The sequence below is a fragment of the Hypanus sabinus genome, chromosome 24, assembly GCF_030144855.1.
Source record: "Hypanus sabinus isolate sHypSab1 chromosome 24, sHypSab1.hap1, whole genome shotgun sequence".
Lineage (NCBI taxonomy): Eukaryota > Metazoa > Chordata > Chondrichthyes > Myliobatiformes > Dasyatidae > Hypanus > Hypanus sabinus.
In genome coordinates this window covers 1008855-1031710 of record NC_082729.1, presented here as the reverse complement: position 1 = coordinate 1031710, position 22856 = coordinate 1008855, and the positions used below count along the sequence as shown (strand labels likewise).

The 22856-nt window shown below is 40.8% G+C and overlaps 2 protein-coding genes across 8 annotated transcripts in view; one reads left to right on the top strand and one right to left on the bottom strand.

Annotated features, from left to right (window-relative positions):
• The first annotated feature begins 685 nt into the window (after positions 1-685).
• Positions 686-20457, top strand: LOC132380387 (testis-specific serine/threonine-protein kinase 3-like). Its single transcript, XM_059949134.1, has 2 exons — positions 686-830; positions 15973-20457. The coding sequence occupies exons 1-2, from the start codon at positions 686-688 to the stop codon at positions 16638-16640; spliced, it is 813 nt and encodes a 270-aa protein (XP_059805117.1). The 3' UTR covers positions 16641-20457.
• Positions 20458-20613: 156 nt separating this feature from the next.
• The window catches only part of bsdc1 (BSD domain containing 1), a 73217-nt gene continuing 70974 nt past the window's right edge, over positions 20614-22856 (bottom strand). For all 7 annotated transcript variants that reach the window (XM_059949127.1, XM_059949128.1, XM_059949132.1 and 4 more), the window contains one exon: positions 20614-21226. In XM_059949127.1, the coding sequence (XP_059805110.1) occupies positions 21194-21226 (33 nt within the window). In that variant the 3' untranslated portion in view covers positions 20614-21193. The remainder of the gene's footprint in view (positions 21227-22856) is intronic.

Genomic DNA, 22856 nt, shown 5'->3' with positions numbered 1-22856 from the left:
GAAAGTCAGGCCAGCCATGATCCAACTGAATGAGAGAGCAAGCTCAAGGAGCCGAGCGGTCTAATCCCGCTCTGGTGTAATCTTGTCTGGTGTAGGGTCACCGAGGCAGACAATCCGAACCTGCGGGACACACGCCGGTTTTAAATGATTTAATGAACATTACATTATGAGGAAATGTTATTTTCCTTTCAAGCGGCACCGTCGGACAACAATGAGACGACTTCAGCCAGAAACCCCCACTGTCAGGAGTAATGTGTCCTCGGTCCCAGGAAAGATTTGGAGCTGCCCTGGGTAATCTCACGACAGCGAGAAATCGAAGGGAGAAGCTACCAGCGTTGGAATTAACGGGTTAACGGAAAGAAAACGAGCGCCGCTCCCTCACGGGCGAGAGCTGAACACTAACGTTCACGATTACCTCTGTAATACAGTTAAAACATTAATATCTGTAAATCAGCTTCAGCATTAAGTCTCCTTCGTAACAGCGAAATTATGCCATCACAATCAAGGCATATTTTACCTGCCGGGGTGGTTTTGCTGAGTGGCCACGTCCGGGTTTGCATATTTTTAATATAATGTTCAATTTTAGAAATAATTTAGGAAGCCGGGAAAGGTTGGTTAGGTTCTGTGGAACTGGATAACTGAGGAATGTGATCGCTGAAATTGGTAGGACAGTGGATGAGAAGCGATGGACAAGCTGCTCCTGTCTAAAGGATACCAACTGGGGAACACGATCGGGGAGGGAACGTACTCCAAAGTCAAGGAAGCTTACAGCAAGCTCCTGCAGACCAAAGTGGCCATTAAAATCATCAACCAGCGGACTGCGCCCAAGGGTAAGGATTCACCAGCGAGCTCGCAAAGCTGAGTTTATTGTACATGTGGGCACAGGCGCAATGAAAAACTTATTTGCAGCAGCATCACTGGCACATAGCGTCACAAGAAAAATATCATAAATTAAACTAGAGTCATGGAGAAATACAGCACGGAAACAGGTCTTCTGCCCATCTAGTCCATGCCGAACCATTTTCTATTATCTGCAACGGAATACATAGCCCTACCATCCATGTACTTATCCAAATTTCTCTTAAACGTTGAAATCGACTTCGCATGCACCACTTGCGTTGGCAACTCGTCACACATTCTCACCACCTTCTGAGTGAAGAAGTTTCCCTTCAGGTTCCCCTTAAACTTTTCACCTTTCACCATTAACCCATGACTTTTGGTTGTGGTCCCACCCAACCTCAGCGGAAAAAGCCTGGTTGCATTTACCCTATCTATACCCCTCATAATTTTGTATACCTCTATCAAATCTCCTGTCAATCTTTTACGTTTTAGGGAGTAAAGTCCTAACCTATTCAATCTTTCCTTATAACTCAGGTCGTCCAGTCAAAGGCAACAGGCTTGAGAGATTTTTTTCACACGAGATTCCCCAGATGCTGTAGATCTTCCAACAATACACTCAAAAAGCTGGAGGAACTCAGCGTGTCCGGCGACATCCATGGAGAGGAATTAACAGCTGGGCTTCAGCCCTCTTCCTTTCCAACCCTGATGAAGGGGTTCAGTCAGAAACGTTAACTGTTCATTTGCCCGATAGAATCCTGCCTAACCTGCTGAGTTCCTCCAGTATTTTGTGTGTTGCTCAATAAAATTCTACTCACATTTATCGAAAAAAGTACACAACTAGGACCGTTGTACAGAGTGATCAAAACATAGACCTAACAAACAACATCAGCACCTCCACAACACTAAATTCCGGAAGCTTTCAGTCATCAGGTCAGTTCGGTTAATAAGAATTTCAGCCGATGACGGCAGCTTTAATGAAATTCCTTCCGCGCCACGGCCATTGTTTCAACACAGCCTGGTCCTCCCGTCCGCCCTGACCAAAATGAAAAATACGGCAGTTGCTGGCGTTCTGAATTAAACGTGCGGGATACTCAGCAGGTCAGGCAGCCGCGGACAGTGGACACGGAGGAAAACTATAAAAGTTGCGGAATCTGGACCAGCTGGAAAAATGGGCTGAAAATGACAGATGGGGATTTTAATGCAAACAAGTGCGAGGTGTTACACTTTGGGAGGACCAACCACCGACTTACACGATAAGCAGTAGGGTACCGAATAGTGCGGAGAACGGAGTGATCTGGGAATATAGGCCCATAATTCCTTGAAGTGGTGTCACCGGTAGATAGGATCGTAACTTGAGCATTTGACACAATGGCGTTCGTAAAGCAATGTATTGAGTACAGGAGGTGGGATGTTATGTTGAAATTATCTAAGACGTTGCTGAGGCATAATTTGGAATATTTTGAGCAGTTCTGGTGATCTACCACCAGGAAAGATGTAAATAAGGTTGAAAGACTGTAGAGAAAATTTAATAGGGTATTGCTGGGACTTGAGCTGAAAGGTTGAATAGGTTAGGACTTCATTCTCTCTTTTTGCATGATTTTTTAACATTTCTTATTGTAATTTTATAGTATTTTAATGTATTGCAATATTACTGTGTTGCAAAACAACAAATTGGACAACATAGGTCAGTGATTCTGAGAACAATGGGTGTCACAGAGGTTTTTGTGGATAGTGTAACACTAGAACAGCAACAGCAATCTGGGCTCAGTTCTGCCAGTCTGTAAGGAGTTTGTACTTTCTCCCCGTGACCATGTGGGTTTCCTCCCACATTCCAAAGATGTACAAGTTGGTAAGTTCAATCACAAATAAGAGAAAATCTGGAGATACTGGAACCCCCACAAAATGCTGGAGGAACTCAGCAGGCCAGGCAGCATCCACAGAAAAGTGTAATGGACATTTCATGCTGGGCCGGGACACTTCATCAGCAGTCCTGATGAAGAGTGTCAGCCCAAAACATTGACCATATTGTGTGCTGGCCTGCTGAATTCCTCCAGTGTTTTGTGTGGATTAGTAGGTTATTGGTCACAAGTGTAATTGGGCAGCACGGGCTCGTTGGGCTGGAAGGGTCTCTTACCGTGCCATATTTCTATTATTAGCTTAAAAATTACAAGGGATATAGATAGTGTAAATGCAAGCAGGCTTTTTTCACTGAGGTTGAGTGGGACTAGAACTAGAGGTCATGGATTTAAGACTGAAAGGTGAAATGTTTAAAAGGAATAGGAGGGGAAACTTCCTCAATCAGAGGGTGGTGAGAGTGTTGGATGCGGGCGGGTTCAGTTGCAACATTTAAGGGAAGTGTGGATTAGAACATGGATGGGAGGGGGTGTGGAGGGCTGCAAGAAGACGGAACTAGGCATTAAACAGGTCAGTGTTGACTAGCTGGGCCAAAGTGCCTACTTGGGTTGTAGTGCTCCATGACTATAAACGGAGTCTGCCAGGGGAGTCGGTTCTGGTTGCCTGGTTCCATCTGGGAGTTTCACCCAACACCTGGAGTGCAGAGGTCTCATACCCCAATGAACTTGATTGCCAATCTGTTTAATTCACAGCAGCTTTCACTCCAGCATCCTGCACAGCGATAGGAACTGTGATTTATCCGGTCATAAGACAAAGAAGCAGAATTAAGCCATTTGGCCCATCGAGTCTGCTCCACCATTTATTCAGGGCTGATCCAATTTTCCTTTCAGCCCCAATCTCCTGCCTTCATGCCCTGATCAATCAAGAATCTATCAACTTCCGCCTTAAATACACACAAAGATCCAGCCACCACAGCCACTTGTGGCAATAAATTACACAGGTTCACAGGTTCTCCGGCTAAAGAAATGCCTCCTCATCCCCATTCTAAAAGGACACCTTCTATTCGGAGGCTGTCCCCTCTGGTCTTAAACTCTCGACATCCACCCTATCAAGGCATTTCACCATTCAATGGGTCTCAATTAAGTCAGCCCTCGGTCTTCTGAATTCGAGTGAATACAATCTCAGAGCCACCAAACGCCTCTTCATATGATAAGCAGTTCAATCTTGGAATTATTTTCGTGAACCTCCTTTGAACCCTCTCCAATGTCAGCACAGCCTTTCTAAGATGAGGCCCAAAACTTCTCACAATATTCCAAGTGAGGCCTCACCACTGCTTTATAGTCTCAACATTACATATTGTACTTATTTTATTCTAGTCCTCTTGAAATGAATGCTAACCTCATTTGCCTTCCTAACCACAGACACCACCTGCAAATTAACCTTTAGGAAATCCTGTACAAGGACTCCCAAGTACCTTTACACCTCAGATTTTCCAATTTTCTCTCCATTTAGAAAATAATCTATGATGATCCCCTCTCCCTGCAGGTTTACCGTACTTGCTCCATTTATCTTTACAGAACTGTGGTTACCTCCCAGCTTGCGTCTTCTCAAATCCGGAACTTTAAACAAAACTTTTGAATGTTGTTTTATGGCTTTGTGGTATTTTTGTGGTGCAATCACAGTTGTAGGGAAAAGGGTGGCTAATGTACACATTAATGCCCCTATACATCTGGTGTAGGGAGCAGGGGTAGGGGGTAGCCATTGACTAGGAGATAGGACTGCAGGTAAACAAGAACAAACCCAGAGCTGGGAGCTGATCAGAGAAGGTGTGGTGGGGTTGGCTCCACAGTGAACAGATTTAACGTAACCATAAAACCACATAATGGATTGGTAAACGCATGGAGAATGCAGGAACAGCTGTGGGTGGTCACAATGGGTTAATGGACCAATGTGTTCCCACACTGGTGAAAGGTATGGAGACAGCTCTGAGAACCCCCATGGGGTAAAGAATCTGGTTCATGTCTGACATGATGTAGGGAATATGGGCAGTGTGGGAGTGTTTACAATGCAATGAGGGAGATGAGGGGGCAAGACTAAGCAACATCCAAAATCATTCCATGAGCAGATTAAAGTCATTAAAAATGGCTGACATAGTAGCATAACCCGGGTTAAATTCCCACCGCTGTCTGTTAGAAGTTTGTACATTCTCTTCTGACCGTGTGCATTTCTTCCTGTTTTCTCACACATTCCAAAGACGTGAGTGTTAGTGGCTTGTTGAGCTGGAAGGGCCTGTTATCGTGCTGTATCTCTAAATGAAGAATAATGAAGGGGAATGAGGGACCAGTGGGGAACAAACACACAAGCTGTGCATGGATTCGGTCAGATTAAGTCACAAACTATAGGTAGTTCTTACATGTAGTTATGGCAGCAAAGGGCATGTTGGCCTTCTTTGCAAAGGGGTTAGAGCTTAAAAATGATGAGGGATTGGTGAGGTCATACCTGGAACACTGCAAACAATTTTGGCTCCTCACCTAAAAGAAAATGGATACATTAACCATGGAAAAAGTTCAATGATTGATGAGGTTAATGCATGGGACAGAGGATTGTCCCACTGAGTGACTCCGTATTCTTTGGAGTTTAGTAGAACAGTGAGTGACATTATACAGACATACAAAATCTTTTTCCTTTATCAATCTGGCTTATTGTTTCAAATAGATAAACATAACAATGATAATGATACAAAGAGATCGGGATTACATTAATAATGTTTAATGTATACATAAACAGACTCCAATTAACATGTGTAATCAAAGCCTCCCAATCTCTTAGTAACTAAACATGAGAAAGATTCAAAGAAAAAAGTTTTTTTTACAACAAGAGGAAAAAAAAGTCCCCCTAAACTGACAAAAAAAAACAAAATAAAAACAAAACAAAAGCTGGGCTGTCATGTTTCATCTGTTAAAATCGTTATTTGTCATTAACTCCACTCCTCTATACATGAACAAAAAGTTAATGAGAAGGATTTGGAAAAGATCAGCTCACATCATATGAAAATGTTGAATAAATGTTCTCCAAGTTTCTTCAAATTTAACTGAAGGTTTGATAGTGCCACAGCTAATTTTATCCAAGTTTAAACATGTTATAGTTTTGGAAAACCATTGAAATGTAGTAGGGGAATTAGAATCTTTCCATTTAAATGAAATGGATCTTCTGGCTATTAATGTAACAAATGCAATCAAATGGCAAGCTGAAGGGGATAACTGACTAGAGTCCATCACTGGTAATCCAAAAATTGCAGTAATAGGATGAGGTTATAAATCAATACGCAAAACTGCTGAAATAATATCAAAATATCTTTTATATTTTTTATAAAATAATTATATTTTTCCAAAAGGGCAAGACCAGAACATGTGTGTCAAGGAAGCCACCTCAGACTTACATCTGTCACAGACAGGATTTATATGGCAATAAAATCAAGCTAACTTATCCTTGGACATATGGGCTCTATGAACCACCTTAAATTGTATCAAAGCATGTCTAGCACACATTGAAGAAGAGTTAACTAGTTGGAGAATTTTCTTCCATTTCCCTATAGGTAAAAATACCTGAAGTTCTCTTTCCCATTCATTCTTAATTTTATTAGATGTACCTATATGTATTTTCATAATTAAATCATAAATAATTGCTATTAAACTCTTCTGACAGGGGTTTAAACCTAATATTTTTTTCTGTAATTTCAGTTTGATGCGATACTGGAAAAGTAGGTAATATTCAAAAAGTTTCTAATCTGTACATATCTGAAAAAATGTGATTTAGGCAAAATATATTTACCAGACAACTGTTCAAAAGACATGAAACAGTTATCCATGAATAAGTCACAAAAACACTTTATTCCCTTCATTCTCCATAAAAGAAAAGCTTAATCAATTCTGGATGGTTGGAAAAAAATATTAGATATAATAGGACTTGATAGGATAAATTTATTCAATCCAAAAAATTTACGAAATTGAAACCACATTCATATTGTATGTTTAGTTATTGGATTAGTAATTTGTTTATTCAGTTTAGTAAGTGCAAAGGGAAGCGAGGCCCCTAAAATAGAAGCCAATGAGAACCCCTGTACAGACTCGTGCTTGAGGTTCACCCATCGTGGACAATGAATTTCAACCAGATCTTGTGTCCAAAACCTTAAATATCGAATATTAATTGCCCAATAATAGAATCTTAAATACTGCATTGCCAAACCACCATCCTTTTTTGATTTCTGTAAATATTTCTTACTTAACCTAGGATTTTTATTCTGCCATATATATGAAGAAATTTTGGAATCAATAATATCAAAAAAGGATTTAGAAATGAAAATTGGTACTGCCTGAAATAGATACAGAAAATTAGGTAAAATAATAATCTTGACAGTATTAATTCTACCAATCAACGATAAGGACAATGGGGACCATTTGGTAAGCAGGTGTTTATCAATTAAGGGTAAAAAATTAACTTTAAATAGATCCTAATGCTTCTTAGTAATTTTAACACCCAAATAAGTAATGAGCAACCAGTCTGAATGGCGACTGTCTATAGATTGGAGCTTGCATATTTAATAGGAAAAGCTCACTCTTATTAAGATTCAACCTATAACCAGAAAAACTATTAAACTGAGAAAGTAGTGATATTATTGCAGGGATGGATTTCTCTGGGTTAGAGATATATAGTAACAGGTCATCTGCATATAGTGATACCTTATGTATCCTATTCCCACACATAATGCCAAATATATTGGGTGAGTCATGAAGAGTGATTGCCAAGGGCTCCAAGGCAATAACAAATAGTGGGATTTAAAGGACAGCCCTGTCTAGTACCTCAAAAAAGCCTGAAAAAGGGGGATCTCTTGATTATTGGTAAGTACAGAAGCCAAAGGTGTATGCTATCTCAATTTAATCCAAGATATAAACTTTGGGCTAAAATTAAATTTCTCAAGCGTGTTAAATAAATATTCCCATTCAATTCAATCAAATGCCTTCTGGTGTCAAGTGAAATAACACATACTGGAGTTTTAGATGGAGTACATACAATATTCATTAACCTCCCAGCATTAAAATACAAGTAATGATTTTTAATAAATCCTGTCTGGTCATCAGAGTCAATTTGTGGCAATACATTTTCTAATCCAATTGCCAATATTTTGGAAAAGAATCTGGAGTCCACATTCAACAAGGATATAGCTCTATATGATGCACATTCATGGGCATCATATTATCTTTTTTAGGTATTAAAGAAATAGATGCTTCATAAAAGGACTGTAGTAACTTACTTACAAATAAGGCATCCTTAAATATTCTACATAACCAAGGAGAAAGTAGATTTTAAAAAGATTTGAAAAATTCTACTGTACACCCATCCAAACAAGGTGATTCGCCAGAATTCGTTAAAGAAATTGCTTTCTTTATTTCTTCTTCCATGGTGGGTGCATCTAATGCAAAATGTTCATTGAGTGGTAATTTCAGAATATTCAATTTCCTTAAAAATTCATGCATTATGGTAGATTCATCAGGAAATTCTGATTGGTATAAAGAGGTATAAAATCTTTTCACGAATTCATTAATTTTGTCATGGCAACCATCAAGCTACCATCCTATTTAGAACTTTAATAGTCTGATGTTTAGCCGAAGCAATTTTCAATTGGTTGGCCAATAATTTACATGATTTATCACCATGTATATAAAATTGACTCTTAGTTTTAAGTAATTGATTTTCAATCATGGATGTTAATAACAAACTGTGTTGCATCTGAAGTTCAACTCTTTTTTTATAAAGCTCCAGATTAGGAGAGGCAGAATATTTTTTTTATCAATTTATTTAATCATATCAACCAATATACATATTTCATTATTAATTTGTTTTTTCAATCCAGCAGAATATGATGTAATCTGGCCACAGATGTATACTTTAAAAGTATCCCATAATATCCCACTGGAAATGTCTTCCATAAAGTTAGTTGAAAAGAAAAAGGCAATCTGTTCTTTAATAAAGTTAACAAAGTTTAAGTCCTGAAGTAGAGTAGAATTGAACCATCATTGCCTAGCGCTAAAAGTTACATCAGTTAATTTGATTGATAGTTTCAAGGGTGCATGATCAGAAACGGCGATTGCATCGTACTCACAGGCAATAACAGACGGAACTAATTGAGAGTCGATAAAAAAGTCATCAGTTCCAGAGTAATTATGATATACATGAGAAAAGAATGAAAATTCTTTATCGTTAGGATGTAAAAACCTCTAAATCTCTAAAATTCTGGAGTCAACTAAAAAGGAATTATTAAGAATAGCGGATTTGTTTGGAGGTACCTGATTGGACGCAGACCAGTCCATCAAAGGATTCAGGCAACAGTTAAAATCTCCACCCATTATCAACATATATTTATTTAAATAAGGAAGAGATGCAAATAGATGTTTAAAGAATTCAGGATAGTCAGAATTTGGTGCACAGATATTAACCATAACAACTTTTTGGTTATAAAGTAAACCAGTAATTAATAGAAATCTACCATTCGGGTCTGAGATTGTTTCATAGTGAAGAAATGAAATCGAGGAGTCTGTAAAAACAGATACACCTTTCACCCTGGCCTGTGAATTAAAATTGTTTCCCTTTCCAAAACCAAAAAAAAAAGCTGATTATCCTCCTTCCTCATATGAGTTTCCTGGGCAAAGATAATCTGAGCATTCAATCTCTGAAAAACTTTAAAAATCTTCTTCCATTTAATTGTATGATTCAAACCATTCGTATTCCATGAGACAAAGTTAGTAATATTATCCATTTTATTTGAATAAACCATATGGTATGTAAGGAGTTAACCTTCCTGCATAGGAAACTCATGAATCAGGAAGAGGGAAAAAGGTTTAGAGGGGAACCGGAAGTTACAAGATTTCAGACATATTTGTAGTTTCAGTTCAGCCCAGATGAAAAAAAAACTAAACGAGGGATAGCCCCAGCCCCCACTCACAAAAGCACAAAAACTGGCCAATAGACAGCCAGAAAGCTAACTAGAAACTCCCTTACCCCCAACTCTCTTGAAGGCAAATCTCCAAAATTGAAAAAAGATGTAAAATACCACCTAGTCAAAATATTGAAAAAGGAATGCCATATTTGTAAAACATTTTGAGAAGCAAGATCTTGAAAAGGAAACAGAATATAATCTTATTAATATTTCAGGAAAAAGACAATCAATCACCAGATCAGAAAAAAGTTCAAACTCTAGCAGTCCAAATCTATGAACTGGTTATTAATTTATAAACTAAATAAATACAGACACAAAAAAAATTGAGAAAAATTGTGAACTTCCACCTTAGTCAAAACATGGAGAATGGAATGCTATAAACAACACCAAACTGTTCAGAAAAAGATCAGCCATTTGCAAAACATTCTGAAAGGCAAGCTTCCAAAAACTGAAACAAATACAATCTTATTAATATTTCAGAGAAAAAAACAATCACCAAATCAAATTCTTAATTATTTTCAAAAACAATTAAAAATAATAAAGTAACAAATAATAAAGGAAAAAAAACTTAAACATAAAAGCATAATAAACATCCACCCATACTCTGAAACAGACGAGTGTTATCAAACCAATGGCAAAAATCTTCAAACTTCAAGTCTAAATCTATGAACTGCTCATTAACTTATAACCATCTAACAAATACAGCACAAAAACAGGCCATCTTGGCCCTTCTAGTTCATGCCAAACGCTTACTTTCACCTAGTCCCACCTACCTGCACTCCAGCCCATAACCCTCCATTCCTTTCCTGTCCATATACCTACACATTTTTTTTTAAATGACAAGATCGAACCTGCCTCTACCACTTCTACTGGAAGCTTGTTCCACACAGCTACCACTCTGAGTAAAGAAGTTCTCCCTTGTGGTACCCCTAAACTTTTGCCCATTAACTCTCAACTCATGTCCTTGTGTTCGAATCTCCCCTACTCTCAATGGAAAAAGCCTATCCACCTCAACTCTATCTATCCCCCTCGTAATTTTAAATACCTCTATCAAGTCCCCCTTCAATCTTCTATGCGCCAAAGAATAAAGACCTAACTGGTTCAACCTTTCTCTGTAAACTAAGTGCTGAAACCCAGGTAACATTCTAGTAAATCTCCTCTGTATTCTTTCTATTTTGCTGACATCTTTTCTATAATTCGGTGACCAGAATTATACACAATACTCCAAATTTGGCCTCACCAATGCCCTGTACAATTTTAACATTACATTCCAACTCCTATATTCAATACTCTGATTTATAAAGGTCAGCATACTAAAAGCTTTCTTGATCACTATATCCACATGAGATTCCATCTTCAGGGAACTATACACTATTATTCCTAGATCACTCTGTTCTACTGCATTCCTCAATGCCCTACCATTCACCATGTATGTCCTATTTTGATTAGTCCTACCAAAATGTAGCACCTCACACTTATCAGCATTAAACTTCATCTGCCATCGCTCAGCCCATCCTTCTAACTGGCCTAATCTCTCTGCAAGCTTTGAAAACCTATTTCATTATCCACAACACCGCCTATCTTAGTATCATCTGCATACTTACTAATCCAATTTCCCACCCCATCATCCAGATCATTAATGTATATGACAAACAATATTGGACCCAGTACAGACTCCTGAGGCACACCACTAGTCACCAGCATCCAACCTGACAAACAGTTATTCACCACTACTCTCTGGCATCTCCCATCCAGCCACTGTTGAATCCATTTTACTACTTCAATATTGATACCTAACAATTGAACCCTCCTAACTAACCTTCCATATGGAACCTTGTCAAAGGCCTTACTGAAGTCCATGTAGACAACATCCACTGCTTCACCCTAGTCAATTTTCCTAAAAACCTCTTCAAAAAATTCAATAAAGGTCAAACATGACCTTCCACACACAAATCCATGTTGACTGTCCCTAATCGGTCCCTGTCTATCCAGATAATTATATATGCCATCACTAAGAATACTTTCCATTAACTTACCCACCACTGACGTCAAAAACTTACAGGCCGATAATTGCTAGGTTTACTCTTAAAACCCTTTTTAAACAATGGAACCACATGAGCAATACACCAATCCTCTGGCACCATCCCCATTTCTAATGACATTTGAAATATTTCTGTCAGAGCACCTGCTATTTCTACATCAACTTCCCTCAAGGTCCTAGGGAAAGTCCTGTCAGGACCCAGAGACTTATCCACTTTTATATTTTTAAAAGCGCCAGTACTACTACTTCTTTAATCATCATAGCTTCCATAACTACCCTACTTGTTTCCCTTATCTTACACAATTCAATATCCTTCTCCTTAGTGAATACAGAAGAAAAGAAATTGTTCAAAATATCCCCCATCTCTTTTGGCTCCACACATAGCTGTCCACTCTGATTCTCTAAGGGACCAATTTTATCCCTCACTATCCTTTTGCTATTAATATAACTGTGGAAACCCTTTGGATTCATTTTCGCCTTACTCGCCAAAGCAACCTCATCTTCTTTTAGCTTTTCTAATTTCTTTAAGATTCTTTTTACATTCTTTATATTCCTCGAGCACCTCATTTACTCCATGCTGCCTATATTTATTGTAGATCTCTCTCTTTTTCTGAACCAAGTTTCCAATATCCCTTGAAAACCATGACTCTCTCAAACTTTTAACCTTTCCTTTCAACCTAACAGGAACATAAAGATTCTGTACCCTCAAAATATCACCTTTAAATGACCTCCATTTTTCTATTACATCCTTCCCATAAAACTTGTCCCAATTCACTCCTTCTAAATCCTTTCGTATCTCCTCAAAGTTAGCCTTTCTCCAATCAAAAATCTCAACCCTGGGTCCAGTCCTATCCTCCTGAATAATTATATTGAAACTAATAGTATTGTGATCACTGGACCCGAAGTGTTCCCCAACATGTACCTCCATCACCTGACCGATCTCATTCCCTAACAGAAGATCCAGCACTGCCCCTTCTCTAGTTGGTTTCTCTGTGTATTGCTGCAAAAAACTATCCTGCACACATTTTACAAACTCCAAACCATCCAGCCCTTTTACAGAATGGGCTTCCCAGTCTTAGTGTGGAAAATTAAAATCTCCCACAAGCACAACCCTGTACTTAGTACAAATATCTGCTATCTCCTTACAAATTTGCGCCTTCAATTCTCGCTCCCCATTAGATGGTCTATAATACACCCCTATAAGTGTTAATACCTTTCCCGTTCCTCAATTCCACCCAAGTAGTCTCCCTAGACGAGCCCCCTAATCTATCCTGCCAAAGCACCGCTGTAATGTTTTCTCTGACAAGCAATGCAACACCTCCCCCCTTGCCCCTCTGATTCTTTCATACCTGAAGCAACAAAATTCAGGAATATTTAGTTGCCAATCACACCCCTCCTGCAACCATGTTTCACTAATAGCTACCTATTTCCAGGTATCAATCCATGCTCTAAGCTCATCCACCTTTCTTACAATGCTCCTGGCATTAAAGTAGATGCATTTAAGAAATTCTCCACCTCTTACTCTCCGTTTATCCCTAATGCTGCAAACAACTTTATTACCTTTTTCTTCCTTCTCCCCTACATCTTCGGTCTGAGTGTTCCCCTTCTCTATCACGTGCCTATCCTCCCTCACACACTGTCTACTAGCTTTCTCTATTTGTAAACTAACCTCCTCTCTCCTAGTTTCTTCAATTTGATTCCCACTCCCCAACCATTCTAGTTTAAAGTCTCCCCAGTAGCCTTAGCAAATCTCCCCACCAGGATATTGGTCCCCCTAGGATTCAAGTGCAACCCGTCCTTTTTGTACAGGTCACACCTGCCCCAAAAGAGGTTCCAATGATCCAGAAACTTGAATCCCTGCCCCCTGCTCCAATCCCTCAGCCACGCATTTATCCTCCTCCTCCTCATTCCATTCCTACTCTCACTGTCGCATGGCACAGGCAATAATCCTGAGATTACTACCTTTGTGGTCCTTCTTCTCAACTCCCTATATTCTCCTTTCAGGACCTCTTCCCTTTTCCTACCTATGTCAGTGGTACCTGTATGTACCATGACCTCTGGCTCCTCACCCTCCCACTTCAGGATTTCTTGGACACAATCAGAAACATCTGGACCCTGGCATCAGGGAGGCAAACTACCATCCTGGAATCAGAATCGCATATCTGACCCCCTATCGAAGCCCCTATTACTACTGCCTTCCTCTTCCTTTCCCTACCCTTCTGAGCTACAGGGCCAGACTCTATGCCGGAGACACGGTCACTGTTGCTTCCCCAGGTCAAGCTTATAGGTCAACTTATAAACCAAATGAATACAGACACGAAGAAACAGTAAATTTATTAGACAGCTGGGATTGAACATCGATCCTCAAGGAATTGTTGAGCTTCTTCCACAGATTTAAACCATTTACGTGATTTGTCAGGCAGAACAACCCTTTAACAGACTGGAAATAGCAGAGCTGGTTGAAACTTTCTTGACTAAAGCTCGGACATCACCGGTTTAAAAAGCAATCTTTCTCACATTATCTTGGGACTATACTCTTCAACCAGTCGAAACTTGAGGTCCCCATGTTCAGTAACCCCTTTCTGACAAGCAATTCAAATTAAATGCTCCTTGGTTTGCACATAGTGGAATCGGAGTATAACAGGTCGGGGCTTCAGCTCTTTAGGGGGTCTGGCACTTAGAGCCCGGTGGGCTCAATCAAGTATAGGGGTAGTAGAGAGAGCTTCAGAGCCGAACACATCCATTAAAAACTGAGAAAATAATTTAGTATGCTCACCACTCTCAACATCTTCACGGAGTCCAATTTTTCACAAGTTATCTCTACGACTGCAACTTTCCATGTCAATAATCTTGAGTTTGTACTGTTCCAGTGTTTGAGTAGTCAAAGTTAATTTCTTTTCCAGCGCATCCAATCTACAATCTCTCTGTCTTCCAGCTTAATCGAGTTCAGATATTTGCTGCTGCTGATTTTCACTCTCCCGCCAGTCTGCTTTCAATCTCCTTCAGTAACACTTCCAAAGTAGAATTTTTTTTTTAAATCAAATTTATCATCCAGGAGTTTCAGCATAGCTTCCAAAGTGAGTGGAGATTGTTTAAGTTGTTTAGGATCTCCTTCTTCCCTTCCACTTCCATTACCGGCTTCCTTGCCTTCGGCTGATCCCTTTTGCCCTCCGGTATTCATTTCCAGCAATTAAAAATCAAAGTTCAGGCATATAAAAGTGTTATAAACACTTTAATATAGATAGTGAAAGGGTGGTAAAAAAAAAATTGAAAAATGAACAGAGCAAAGCCAAAATACAACTTACTCCATCTAGTGCCCCAAGAGAATCCAGACATACAAAATCTGCGGGGTTTGACACGGTAGATGTCAAGAGACAGACAGAAAGATGGATGGACAGAGCAAGACTCGCAGAAACATGGGGACATGATAGCAGGGCAAGGACCGGTCATTTCAAACTCAAGTATGTAGAAATATCAGGTGGTGGCGAATCTCTGGAACTCTCTGCCCTCCTGCCCCCACCCCCAGGTGGTGACTAGATCACTGGATACATTCAAAATGGACACAAATGAATATGTGATGGTTTGAGGAACAGTGCAGAAGAGGAATTGAGATCAGTGTAATATGATCATACTGAATGGACATTGAGGGCATTCAGATGAACACATTAATCACCAAGGCAGAAAAAGGCCTGGAGCCAGCACTGAGAGAGGGGACTACTGTAGACTAGTGAACCAACCATCTGCTGGAGGAACTCAGTGGGTCGAGTAGGGAAAAGAAACTGATTCCAATCGAAGCTCCGCAGAAATTTCTTTCCCTCCACACCCGCAGCTCGACCCAATGACTTCCTCAGCAGGTGTTTTGCAGCTGGAGTATCCAACATCTACTGTCTCTGGTGTCTCTAGTGCGGATGGCTGGCATGGATAGTGGGCCAAAAGGCCTGTAGATCTGTACTGTGGATCGAAATCTTAAAGGGTTTGAAAGGGTTAATGCACATCTCCCGCTAAACAGCGGCCGCAACCCTCGTTTCAAACCCCCACCCCCGCTCCCCCTTTCTCTTGCTGTCAATTGACAGGGGCATTCCATCCCATCCAGTTTCCTGCATGTTTGTGCCCCTTCCACGGTTCCGTTCCCCTCCACATCCTCTCCCCGTACCTCGGTTCTCCAGTGCCCAATTCTCCAGGACCCTGTGCTAGAATCGGCCACAAAGCCATTGTTGAAACTGTTCACTGTGTTCCCTTCCAGATTTCATTCAGAAGTTTCTCCCGCGTGAGTTACAAATCGTGAAACATCTGGACCACAAGAACATTATTAAAGTCCATGAGATCTGTGAGACGGATGATGGCCACATCTATATCGTGATGGAGCTAGCGGAGGGCGGCGACATTCTTGAACACATCAGGAGGGAGGGTCCGCTCCCGGAGTCTCTGGCCAAAACCCTGTTCCGCCAGCTGGCCCAGGCTATCCGCTACTGCCACGACTCCGGCATCGCACACCGGGATCTCAAGTGCGAGAACACTCTGCTTGACAAAAGCTTCAACATAAAGTTGGCCGACTTTGGTTTTGCCAAGTACTTCCGCAGTGGCACGGGTGAGCTCAGTAAGACCTTCTGTGGGAGCACAGCATACGCAGCGCCAGAGGTTCTGCAGGGGGTCCCGCACGATAGTGTCAAGAGCGACATTTGGAGTTTGGGCATTGTTTTATACATCATCCTCTGCGGGCATCTACCCTTTGACGACTCCAACATCCCCAAGATGTTGTGGCTCCAGCAGAACGGGGTGGTGTTTCCACAGCAGTTGGAACTCAGCCGGGACTGCCGCGACCTAGTGGGGCGGCTGCTGGAGCCCGACTCCAACCTGAGACCTCTGATCCAAGACGTCTGCTTCCATCCCTGGTTAGCAGACACCCAATAAAGGTGCTCTTCACAGTGGTGCTTTACATTTTTATAGCAGGTGCAGTGGAGTGTGCACTCTGTGTCCACAGAAGAGGCTGGGACGGCAGGAGCTGCGCCCACTGGCTCTCGCACAATGCTCACTCCGCCAGTTCCTGGCTCTCACAGATAAACATTTAACAATATCACCATCCGCTGGAGTGAATGATTTCATTCATGGGGGTGCGGGGGTTGGGGATGGGGGGGTAAGAGGCTGGTGCAGAGGTGGGAGTTCATGAGACAGCAGAGTTTCCAATCAGACCCTGGAGAGAGTCAGTGCCGTTTGTAAATACCCACCAGGAGGTAACCGCAGGGGTTGGAACACGAGTTCCTTGGAATTAAACACTGTCCATTGAAGCATTGGTGGCACCTATAATCAGGACAACTCTCTTCTCTGGGAACTTGAGGCACCGAACCCCGGGCAAAGATCTTCCTATGGCGTTGGGGGGTGGGGGGGGGGTGAGGTTGGCAGGGTGGCCTGTGAGAGAAAGACTCCACAGATACACACACACACACTGCACCAACGCTGCTGTTAGTGGGGGTGTCCCAGAAGAAGGCAGCATCTATCATGAAGGACCTCCCCCCCTATCCTGGACATGCCTTCTTTGGGGTGGTGGGGAGAGGGAGTGGAGGGTTAAGGTACAGGAACTTGAAGACATACACAACGATCCAGAAACAGCTTCTTCCCCCCACATCGAATATCTGAACGGCCCATGAATCATGTATTCCTTTTTCCAACATTTATTTACTTGTTAATAAACAATATGGCTAACACAAGAGGGCACAGTTTCAAGGTGCTTGGAAGTAGGTACAGAGGAGACGTCAGGGGTAAGTTTTTTTTTACACAGAGAGTGGTGAGTACGTGGAAAGGGCTGTCGGCGATGGTGGTGGAGGCAGGTATGATAGGGTCTTTTAAGAGACTTCTGGATTGGTACATGGAGCTTAGAAAAAGAGGCCTATGGGTAACCCAAGGTAATTTCTAAAGTACGTACATGTTCGGCACAGCATTGTGGACCGAAGGGCCTGTATTGTGCTGTAGTTTTTCTATGTTTCTATGTTACAAATTATTGTAGATTTTTATGTCTCGCACTGTACTGCTGTTGACTCGATTCTGATTTGGACACGAACAGCTTGGGCTCCATCACTAACACTCTCAGTCCTTACATCCCATGGCGCACGGCCGATGGGCGCACAGCTGGACACGGGCCACATTACCTGGTGAAACTTCCAGAACAGGAAAAAGCTGCAGGGAGGTCACCTCAAGTCAACAGTTTCTGGTGGGTAAGAGGGAGTGAGGGAATCGAGCGTGAGTGCATGTATGGAGGAGGGGGATGAACAGGGGAGATGGGGGATGGACACAAGTGGCTCAAAAGGAACAAAGCCCTGAAGAATTGGTGGCAAAGGGAAAGCTGACGACAGCTACTTCACATTGGAAGACCACAGGGTGTGAGAGGATGGGTTATGAGAAAGCTCTGAGTGCAATGAGGAGCACAGGGATTGATGGGAAGGGGTGGAGAAGGAATTTGTGGTGCAAGGAGGGCGGCGAATTGCAGATGCTGGTGAGGAAGGCACTGTCAACAGAACAGCTGATACAGGAGGCACAGGAGTCTGAAACCCGACAATAAATAATTCAGGAACAGCTTCTTCCTCTCCACCATCAGATTCCGAAATGGTCCACAAACTCAGGAACACTACTTCACAATTTCCTTTTCCACTAGTTACTCTGTAATTTCTAGTGATTTCACGTCTTTGTACAGGATTGCTGCTGCAAAACAGATTTCATGTCCTAGATCAATAACAAAACATTTTTTCCACTCAGAACTGAGAAAGAGAGAAAATAGGTTTGTTTGAGGGATGGAGCGGACCAGGGAATATCTCTGGCTGGGTGAGGCCAGAGCTGCTGTGAGGATAATCATGGAAACAGGACTTTGATTTTTATATTGCTTAATGTCCTTAAAGCATTGTAACAAAATTTGTATGTTTTGGTTCAGTATCAGTACATCACAGGTTGTGATAGTGTGGGTGGAGGAGCAAAATAGCATCCCTACTGCACCCACCAGATCAGCCTCACATCCGTCAGTGTCCTGTCAACAATCACTTTCCTACAGATATTTGGAAACTGTTTCAATAAACCTGTGAGCCTTCAAAAACAATCTTTAAACTTCACTGAAAATTTCTTTGCTCATAAGTACAACCAGAAGTTTATTAATCAAAATACTCAGCAAGTCAGACAGCATCTGTTAAGAAACATTCATGGCACAAGTTATCTGAAGAAATGTCCTGCTGTATAAGTGACTCACAGATAGCACCTGATTGTCACAGTATTCTCTAGCATTTTCAACTTCTGTTCCCAATTTACAGTCTGTATCCATTGATTTGTATTTACCTGTTCAAACTTCAACAGTATGTCCAGAAACAATGGTGATGATACATTTCCGTAGCAAAAGTACATCCAGGATGTAGCATAGTGAATATACTCAATGACCACTTTATTATATACCTCCAGTACCTAATAAAGTAGCCATGAGTGTATGTTTGTCATCTTCTGCTGCTGTAGCCCATCCATTCCAAGGTTCTAAATGTTGTGTGTTCACAGTAGCTCTTCTGCACACCATTGTTGTAGAGCGTGGTTATTTGAGTTACTGTCGCCTCGAACCAATATGACCTTTCTCCTCTGACCTCTCATTAACATGGCGTTTTCGCCCACAGAACTGCCATTCACCGGATGTTTTATTTTGTTTTTGCTACCATTCTCTGTGAATTCTAGAAACTGTTGTGTGTGAAAATCCCAGGTTATCAGCAGTTCCTGATATACTCATCCACCCCATCTGGCACCAATAATTATTTCATGGTCAAAGTCACTTTGATCACATTTCTTCTTCATCCTGATGTTTGGTCTGAACAACAAATGAACCTCTTGACCATGTCTGCCTGCTTTTATGCACTGAGTTGTTGCCACATGATTGGCTGATTAGATATTTCCATTAACAAGGTGTACAGGTGTACCCAATAAGTGGCCACTGAGTGCATATTGGCTCAAAAGGCAAAAAAAAACTGGGAATGCTGGGAATTAAGATAAAACAAAAAAACTTTGGAAAATACTCAGCAGCTTCCACGGACACTGAAACAAAGTTGATGCTTCAGGTCGAAGACTGTTCACCATCAATCTGAAACATTTAATCTTCCTGCACAACCTGCTAATAAGTAGCTCCAGTGCTTTGTATTTCAAACTTTATCAAATGCAGATCTTCACAGTGGACGACTGCATTTATAACTTTCTCCACATCCTATCACAAAACTCCAGCTTCAATCTGAAGGTATATGGAGTAAAGAGGTTTCCGATCTTCTTGCCTTACACCCCAGGAATGGCAGCACACAACAGCTCTGCACCTTCCCGTTACTCTACAACCTCATGCTCCTACTAGGCTATGGGTACTGTCTAATAACCATCTGGCTGACATTACAACCAGCTGCATTTTTAGACAAATACCACCAACACAGTGACAATTTCAGTTGGAGTAGGTTCTAAAGTCCCGATTCAGTCCAGACCATTTGGAACTTAAGAGTAACAAGTTTGTGTCAACTTCATTCGCCCATCACTGAACTATTCTCACAATCTATGCCCTCAATTTCAAGGACTCTTCATCTCATGTGCTCAATATCTATGCTTATTTATTATTGTTGTTTCATTTTTTTCCTTTTTTGTATTTTCAGCTTGTTGTCTTTAGTGCACTGTTTTTGTCCTCTGTTCAGTGCAGTCTTTCATTGATTCCATTGTGTTTTTGTCTTTACTGTAAATGCCCACAGGAAAATGCATCTCAGGATGGTATATGGTGACATACGTACTTTGATAAATTTACTTTGAACTTTAAACTTCATGTTAGGCTGCAAGGATCTTGATTTTTTTAAAACAGTAAACTCACAGGATTTCAAATGCCAACAGATCAAGCATCAAAATCATTTTTACTTTTATTTTGGAATGCTCCACTATCAAAAGAGCATTTGCTTCATTGTTACTCTGAATGGAGAAATACAATTTCCTGTCAGCATTTCAACTGACATTGCTTTTATTCAAAAAGTGCTTCTTTGACAGAATGCATTAGTGAATTAACTTTGTATAATTTAAGTTTCATAGATGCAAGTGCAACTCTGTAAAAGATCTAAGGGAATTTGAATTACAAAACTAATGGTTTTCCATTTCTGAAAGCTAGAAAATGCATGTATAATTTAAAATATATATTGCACAACCAACCAGCCGTTAATTACGAGGAAACAAAACATAATTAGAAACAGTAATGTCTCTCACTTTAGTCTGAACAATTATAAACCATGCTCAAAGTTCTCTGGAATGACATGCTAAAAAGCTTGTGTATGATACAACAGCATGCAGTATAAAAGATGTTACACAGCTTACTGAAGCAATGGCATACAGTACCTGTATATACACTACGGGCTGAGAATATAAACACCGTGTCCATTACATCAGAAAATAATCAGTTCAAGAAAGGAGCTGGAAAAGGCAAAGTGCCATCGCATTTATTCCCAATCCTCCCAATCCTCATCTTCCAGCTAGAACACAAAACAAAACCGGTTTAGAAATTAGAACTGGCCAATCAAAGCATGTCTACAAATCTGAACAATTCCAAAACAGGAACATGTAAATATAGCACACAGGAGTTCTGGAATACAGTACAGATGCTGAAATCCGGAACAAAACTGCTAAAGTGGGTCAGGCAATATTTGTGGAGGGCAATAGACAGTCAACATCTTACGCCAGGACCCTTCATCCTTTATCTGTTCTTTAGAGTCTGTTTTTTGAAATAACTGTAACATTGACGTTGGTTTATGGTTAGCTGTCCTCCCCTAACTATGTTAGTATTAACCACTCTAAAAACAAAAACAAAATTAAGTTGGCTTATAAAAGTTATATCATCTCTGAAGTCAAATGCACCGCAATAAATATGAGTGTACAAATCAGAGCAGCAGATCACTCAAGTTTACATGGCTAACCAATAACGATCTCAACTTCACATAGCCCAGTAACCTATCACCCTTTCCTTATCAACTGCTGCCTTCACCAACCTTCAACAAAGGGTGTTGCTATGAAGTTTGGGGAAAGGACAAAACTAGTGGGTTAGAGAAATTCAGGAAATACTATTGTTAAAAAAAAAGGTCTCATAAATAAGTAGAAAGTAGAAAAATCTTAAAGGAGGAAAGTGCAGGTGTTCTGTGTAAATGCACAGAGTATTACAACATCGAGGAAATCTGTGGATGCTGGAAATTCAAGCAACACTCAGAAAATGCTGGTGAAACTCAGCAGGCCAGGCAGCATCTCTCGGAAGAAGCACTGTCGATGTTTTGGGCCGAGGCCCTTCATCAGGTCCCGAAACATCGACAGTGCTTCTTCCGAGAGATGTTGCCTGGCCTGCTGCGTTCCACCAGCATTTTCTGTGTGAGCATTACAACAAGATAAGGTTTGAATAAAACCATGATGTAATTGCCTTCTCAGAAACATGACAGAGGGTAACTAAAGCTGGTACTATGTTCAACACTCAACATTTGGGAAAGTCGAGAAAAAATGAAACCCCGATTACATGGGGAATGTAGAAATGTCTTACAGACAGTGGTGGGAATTGAATTCAGGTCACTGGTGATGTAATAGTGTTATGCTAACCACTATGCTACCGTGCCACCCAGTCCCAGTCCACTGCCTTTACCTTGCCAATTCAGATTCTGTGTAACTATTGTTGCATGCACAGAGACTCCTAGTTCATAGTTCAAGTTTAATTGTCATTGAACCATATACAAATACACTCAAATGAAACTGCTACTCCAGGACCAAGGCACAAAACACAATACAGTTATACACAGCACAAAGCACATACAAGATATCGAGCACATGCAAGATATCAGTAAATACAGTCAGACAAAAAATAAGTTCCCACAGCAAACCTGACATAGCTTTCCATGTCTCTCCATCCTCATTGCGTCTTTTCGACTGACAAAACTTTCCACACTAGTGCTTCTAAGGTGTCTTCCTTTTCCCTTAACCATGGTTTTCTCTCAACCATATTTGCTGCTCTGTCCTCATCTCTTACTCTTAACCATGATAACAGGGCTCCCCCTATCTTCCTTTTCACCATCTTCCATATCCAAGGAATTATTTTCCTTAATTTTCTCAACCTTAATTCCAGACCCC

Excerpts from the sequence above, each read along its gene's own strand:
- LOC132380387 (XM_059949134.1), top strand. The coding sequence starts at position 686 with ATGGACAAGCTGCTCCTGTCTAAAGGATACCAACTGGGGAACACGATC. Across the intron at positions 831-15,972 it reads CCAGCGGACTGCGCCCAAGG|ATTTCATTCAGAAGTTTCTC; the intron begins GTAAGGATTCAC and ends GTTCCCTTCCAG.